At 31.1% G+C, this 6,000-nt stretch overlaps 1 protein-coding gene across 1 annotated transcript in view; it reads left to right on the forward strand.

Annotated features, from left to right (window-relative positions):
* Window positions 1-4,108, forward strand: part of TRDMT1 (tRNA aspartic acid methyltransferase 1) — a 49,456-nt gene extending 45,348 nt beyond the window's left edge. The window contains exon 11 of the mRNA XM_054590548.1: window positions 4,008-4,108. Coding sequence (XP_054446523.1) covers window positions 4,008-4,108 — 101 coding nt within the window. The remainder of the gene's footprint in view (window positions 1-4,007) is intronic.
* Window positions 4,109-6,000: the final 1,892 nt, after the last annotated feature.

Genomic DNA, 6,000 nt, shown 5'->3' on the forward strand with positions numbered 1-6,000 from the left:
TACTTTGAACTTACTAATTTTTGAGATAACTAATGTGCTTGCCTAAGACATATTATCTTTATAATAGCAATTTTATGATTATGCTTAATTGCAAATACAGTTTTATTATCGCAATCACTGTTATTTTATTGTAAGTATAATGTCAAGTGTTGAGGAAGCAACTTTATCCTAATCATCTCTACCTTTTGATCCTCACAAGTGTATGAAATTTTGCTATTCTTAAAGCTTTTCAGTTCCTTCTTTTTAGTATATAAATTGCCTTTCTTTTATATACTTGCTATGCCAAAGGATACTGAATGTGAATTTCTACCATTGTAACCAACATTATGCTGTATACTCTGAGACACAGACAGTTTTTTATGTTGATACTCACAAGGCTTTGTTCCAGTAAATGTAGTATCTGTGGGCCATTTTGTTTTGAAAAAGAATGTAGCAAATAGAACTTCACCATGAGAAAGTCAGTCTGTGGAAGCAAAATATAAAAAAACAACTGTGAGGAACTTGTATCCAGAATATATAAAGAACTCTTACAAATCAACAATAAGAAGAATAATCAAATCTTAAAATGGACAAAGGATTTGAATAGACACTTCTCTGAAGAAAATAGACCAATGGCCAATAAGTACAGGAAAAGATGCTCAACATCATTAGTTATGAGGGAAATGTAAATCAAAACCATAGTAGACACCATTTCACAAAAAGACAATAACTGTTGAAAAAAATGCGGAGAAATCCCTTGTATCTTTGGGAATATCAAATTGTATAGCTACTTTGGAAAATAGTCTGAAAGTTCCTCAAATGTTGGAAATAGAGTTCTTGTTTGACCCGGCAATTTCACCCCTACATGTATATCCAAGAGAATTAAAAATAAATGTTCATGCAGAAACTTATTCATAATGTTCATAACAACATTGTTCATAATAATCAAAAAGTAGAAATAACTCAAACTTCTGAATGGATAAATAAAATGTAATGTATCCATACAATAGAATATTATTGGCCATTAAAAGGAATGAAGTATTGGTACATTCTATAATATAAATGAACCTTGAAAACATTATGTTAAATGAAAGAAGCCAGAAATAAAAGCAGCATATTGTATGGTTTCATTTATATGAAATGTTCAGAATTGCCAAATCCATAGAGACAAAAGGTAGATTACTGGTTGAGCAGCAGAGAAGGGAAACAGTGAATGAGTACTAATGGGTATTGGCATTTTAAAAAATTGAAGTATAATTGAAATACTGTATCAGTTTCAGGTATACAACAAAGATTGGATATTTGTATACATTGTGAAATGGTCACCACAATAAATCTAGTTAACATCTGTTGCCACACATAGTTACAATTTTTTTCTTTTTTTTTCTTGTGAAGAGTGCTTTTAGGATCTACCCTCTTAGCAGCTTTCAAATATGGAATACAGTATTATTAACTATAGTTACCCATGCTGTACATTACATCTTCATATCTCATTTATTTTATAGCTGGAATTTTGTACCTTTTTATCCCCTTCACCCATTTTGTTTCCCCTCCCCCAGCCATCACCACCAATCTGTCCTCTGTACCTATGAGTTTTGTTTTCTTGCTTGGTTTATTTTTTAGATTCCACATATGAGTAAGGTCATATGGCATTTGTTTTTCTCTGTCTGACCAACTTCACTTAACGTAATGCTCTCACTCTCCATCCATGTTGTCACAAATGGCAAGATTTCATTCTTTTTTATGGCTCAATCACATTCCATTGTATATTCTGTATATATGGCATTTTCTTTTCCATTCATTTACTGGTGGACATGGGTTTTTCCATGTCTTAGTTACCATAAATAATGCTGCATTGAATATGGAAGTGCATAAACTTTTTCTAATTAGTATTTTTGTTTTTATTGGATAAATATCCAGAAGTGAAATTACTGGATCATACGATAGTTCTATTTTTTAATTTTTTGAGGAACCTCCATACTTTCCCCACAGTGGCTTAACTTATTTGCGTTCCCATCAACAGTACACAAGAGTTCCCCTCTTCTGTATGCTCACCAACACTTTTTAGTACTTGTCTTTTTTAAAATAACCATTCTAACAGGTATGACGTCATACCTTATTGCAGTGTTGATTTGCATTTGCATTTCCCTAATGCTTAGTAATGTTGGGCTTGTGTTCGTGAACCTGTTGACCTGTGTGTCTCCTTTGGAAAAATGCCTATTCAGATCTTCTGTCAATTTTTTAATTTAATTGTTTTTTTGTTTTTGTTTTTTGGAGTCATATGGAGTTATATGAGTTCTTTATATATTTTGGATATTAGCCCTTTATCAGATTCACAGATGTTTTCTCTCATTCAGTAGGTTGCCTTTTTTGTTTGTTTTGTTGATGATTTCCTTTTCTGTGCAGAAGTTTTTTAGTTGTAGTCTTGTCTATTTTTGCTTTTGTTTCCTTTGCTTTTGGAGTCATGCACAAAAACATTAGTCTCAAGACTTTATGTCAAGGAGCTTACCGTCTATGTTTTCTCCTAAGAGTTTTCTGGTTTCAGGTCTTAATATGTTCAAGTTTTTAATCCATTCTGAGTTAATTTTTGTATACAATGTAAGATAGTCTAGTTTCATTCTTTTGCACATGGCTGTCCAGTTTTTCCAGTAATTGAAAAAACTGTCCTTTCCCCCATTTTATCTTCTTACCTCCTTTGTCATTAATTAACTGATCATATAGGCTATTGGTTTATTTCTGGGTGCCCTATTTTGTTCCATTGATCAATGAGTCTGTTTTTATACCAATACCATACATATAGTTTTGATTACTATAGGTTCCCAATGTTGTTTGAAATAAAAGACCATGATGCCTCCAGCTTTATTCTTCTTTCTCAGAATTGTTTTTGCTATTTGGGTCTTTTGTGGTTCCAAATTAATTTTAGGATCGTATGTTCTATTTCTGTGAAAATAGTCACGGGAATTTCATTAGGTATTGCATTGAATCTGTAGATTGTTTTGAGTAATATGGACGTTCAAACAATATTAGTTCTTTCAATCCATTATCACAGAATATCTTTACATTTGTTTTTGTCTTCTTCAATTTCTTTCAACAGTGCCTCATAATTTTTAGAGTACAAGTCTTTCACCTCCTTGGTTGAATTTCTTCCTAAGTATTTCATTCATTTTGATACAGTTGTAAATTGGATTGGTTTTTTAAATTTCTCCTTCTGATAGTTCATTATTAGTAATAGAAACAACAGATTTTTGTGTGTTGATTTTATATCTGCAACTTTACCGAATTTGTTTATTCTAACTATTTTTTGGTTGAGTAGTTAGGATTTTTGTATACAATACCACATCATCTACAAATAGTGATAGGGTTAATTCTTCCTTTCCAATTTGAATGACTTTTATTTCTTTTTCTTGCCTAATTGTTCTGGCAAGGACTTCCAATAATATGTTGAGTAAAATTGGCAAGAGTGGACATCCTTGTCTTGTTCTCAATCTTAGAGGAAATGTTTCACATTTTCACCATTAAGTATGATGTTAACTGTGGGCTGGCTTTCTTTTGCAGTTAATTAAAATGTTCTGGAGTTAAATAGTAGAGATGTATGAAAAACTTGTGACTATACTAAAAATCACTGAATTTTATATTTTAAAAGGGTGAATTTTATAGAATGTGGATTGTATCTTCAATAAACATATTATTAAATAAAACAACTGTGAAATAGGTAGCCACTGCTTTCCTAAAGTGCACTAACATACAAATTTCTAGTAGTTCTGAAGATGTTAAATGTATATATGTGTGTGCACTGTGCATAATGTGATATGTAATGTGATATGACAATATCACAGTGTGTAGGTGATGTACTGTTACATAATATTTTTGGCTCTAAATTATCATTTGTTCATTGAACTTTGTGGAGAACTTGGGGGCTTATTTATGTATATGACCACTGTGCTCTTACTAAAGGATATATCCTTTTATCTCTGAAAGTTATTATTATAAAGTGATTGCATTATAAATTGTTATCTCTCTTTTTCTAGGATTTCCTGAGAATATAACAGTGAAACAGCGTTATCGTCTACTTGGAAATAGTCTCAACGTGCGTGTAGTAGCTAAACTAATCAAAGTCCTATGTGAATAATTTTAAAATGACTCTGAAAGGTGGTCACAGTATTCCATGATATCCAAGTGGTAATTCTGAAATTCTAGTTTGAATTAACTTTGATGAAATACACTAAATTACCTTAAGCTCTAAGATGAAACTTGGATTTATCACAAAAAATGACAATTTATTTTTTTAAATTTATACTACTGTGCTTTGTAAAATGAAATTATTGTTATGCTTTAGGTGAGTATATTTTCATATGAAATTGTTAAGTATATATGTAAAATATTCTCTTTATAATATTCTATAAACAAATTTAGGAACAATAGAATTTTAATGTCTATGTCAATATTTTATAAAATGTCATAATAGGCATATTATAATGAACCTTAGAAGTTGTATATTTTTCTGTTAATTAAAGAAATTGCTTTATGAATCTTGTCATTTTATTTTTTTGTTAAATGATTATTCCTAATTCTAAAATAATGATTCTAATTCTAGCCTGTTTCAAATATTGAATGTTTTACTTAATTTCAATCCCTTAAACATTCTTTTATTTTATTTAAATGCTTATAATATTTTAAACCAAATTATCACCATTTACCTTATATATAACAGTCTGAAGAAAATGTCATACAAATAATCCTAAATTCTTAATTACCTTTTTGTCAGGAAGCCACAGAATATGTAGGTGCACATTATCTTTAATTCTACCTCTGCCTCAAAGGCAAAACTCGTTCCTTCTTCATTTATGCATCTTTCCCTTTAGTTGCTGTTATAAGAACATGCTTTTGTCTTTCTTCTCAGCTTCTTATTGTAAGTTGAATTGGCCACCACATTCTAAGGAATGAAGCATGACAGTAAGATTTTAGGGAGGAAACTCTGCCTTCTGACCCCATTCCTTATAGCTATTCTATGCATTAACTTTTATAACTTTTAACTTTCTCTCTCTCCCTTTCAATAGATTTCTTGGATTTAGGGTTTCTAATCAAACTAAATCTTGCATCAAAAATCCTATGGTTTGATATCAGTGCTAAAAGCAAGTGAAAATAAAAAGAAATATGAACAGAAATTGTATCACAAACTTGTAATTCATATTTTTATCCTTAAAACAATAATTTGATGTGGAGAAATTAGAGCCCTGTGCATTGCTGGTAGAAATGTAAAATGGTACAACAACTGAAGACACTAGATGATACCTTCTTTTTAAAAATATGGAATTACCATGTAATCCAGCAATTCCACTTCTGGGTATTACCCAAAAGGATTGAAAGTAGTGACTTGAACAGATATTTGTACATAAATGGTCATAGCAGCATTATTCACAATAGCCAAAAAGTGAAAATAACAAAAGTCTCCATTGGCAGATGAATGTGTAAACAAAATATGGTGTATACTTAACAATGGAATATAATTCAGTCATAAAAAAGGAAATCCTGACATATGCTACAACATGGATGAACCCTGAAGACATTATGTTCAGTGAAATAAGCCATACACAAAAGGACACATTTTGTATGATTCCACTTATGAAGTATATTATAGAATCTAGTTCACAGAGGAAGTAGACTTTGTAAAGTAGGTTTGGGCTTGGGGGAGCTCAGGACTGGGGACTGTGCTTAATGGCTGTGGAGTTTCTGTTTGGTGTGGTGAGAGAGGTCCGGACGGGGTGATGGTGATAGTTGCACAACAATGTGTCCTTAATGCCTGAACTATATATTTAAAATCATTAAAATGGCAAATATTATGTCATGTACATTTTACCACAGGAAAAAAAAGCAATCATTCTCCATCACTTTTTTTTTTCAGAAGAACTCATAGATAAATATGGGTCTAGGACAATTGTGGGACAATACATATACCGGTGTGGGCAAAACTACGTTTATAGTGTGAGTACATAAAACACAGAGTTTATACTTGTATTATAA

Source organism: Pteronotus mesoamericanus, unplaced genomic scaffold (assembly GCF_021234165.1).
Source record: "Pteronotus mesoamericanus isolate MK-2021 breed Mesoamerican mustached bat unplaced genomic scaffold, CSHL_Meso_final contig_130, whole genome shotgun sequence".
NCBI classification, from domain to species: Eukaryota; Metazoa; Chordata; class Mammalia; order Chiroptera; family Mormoopidae; genus Pteronotus; species Pteronotus mesoamericanus.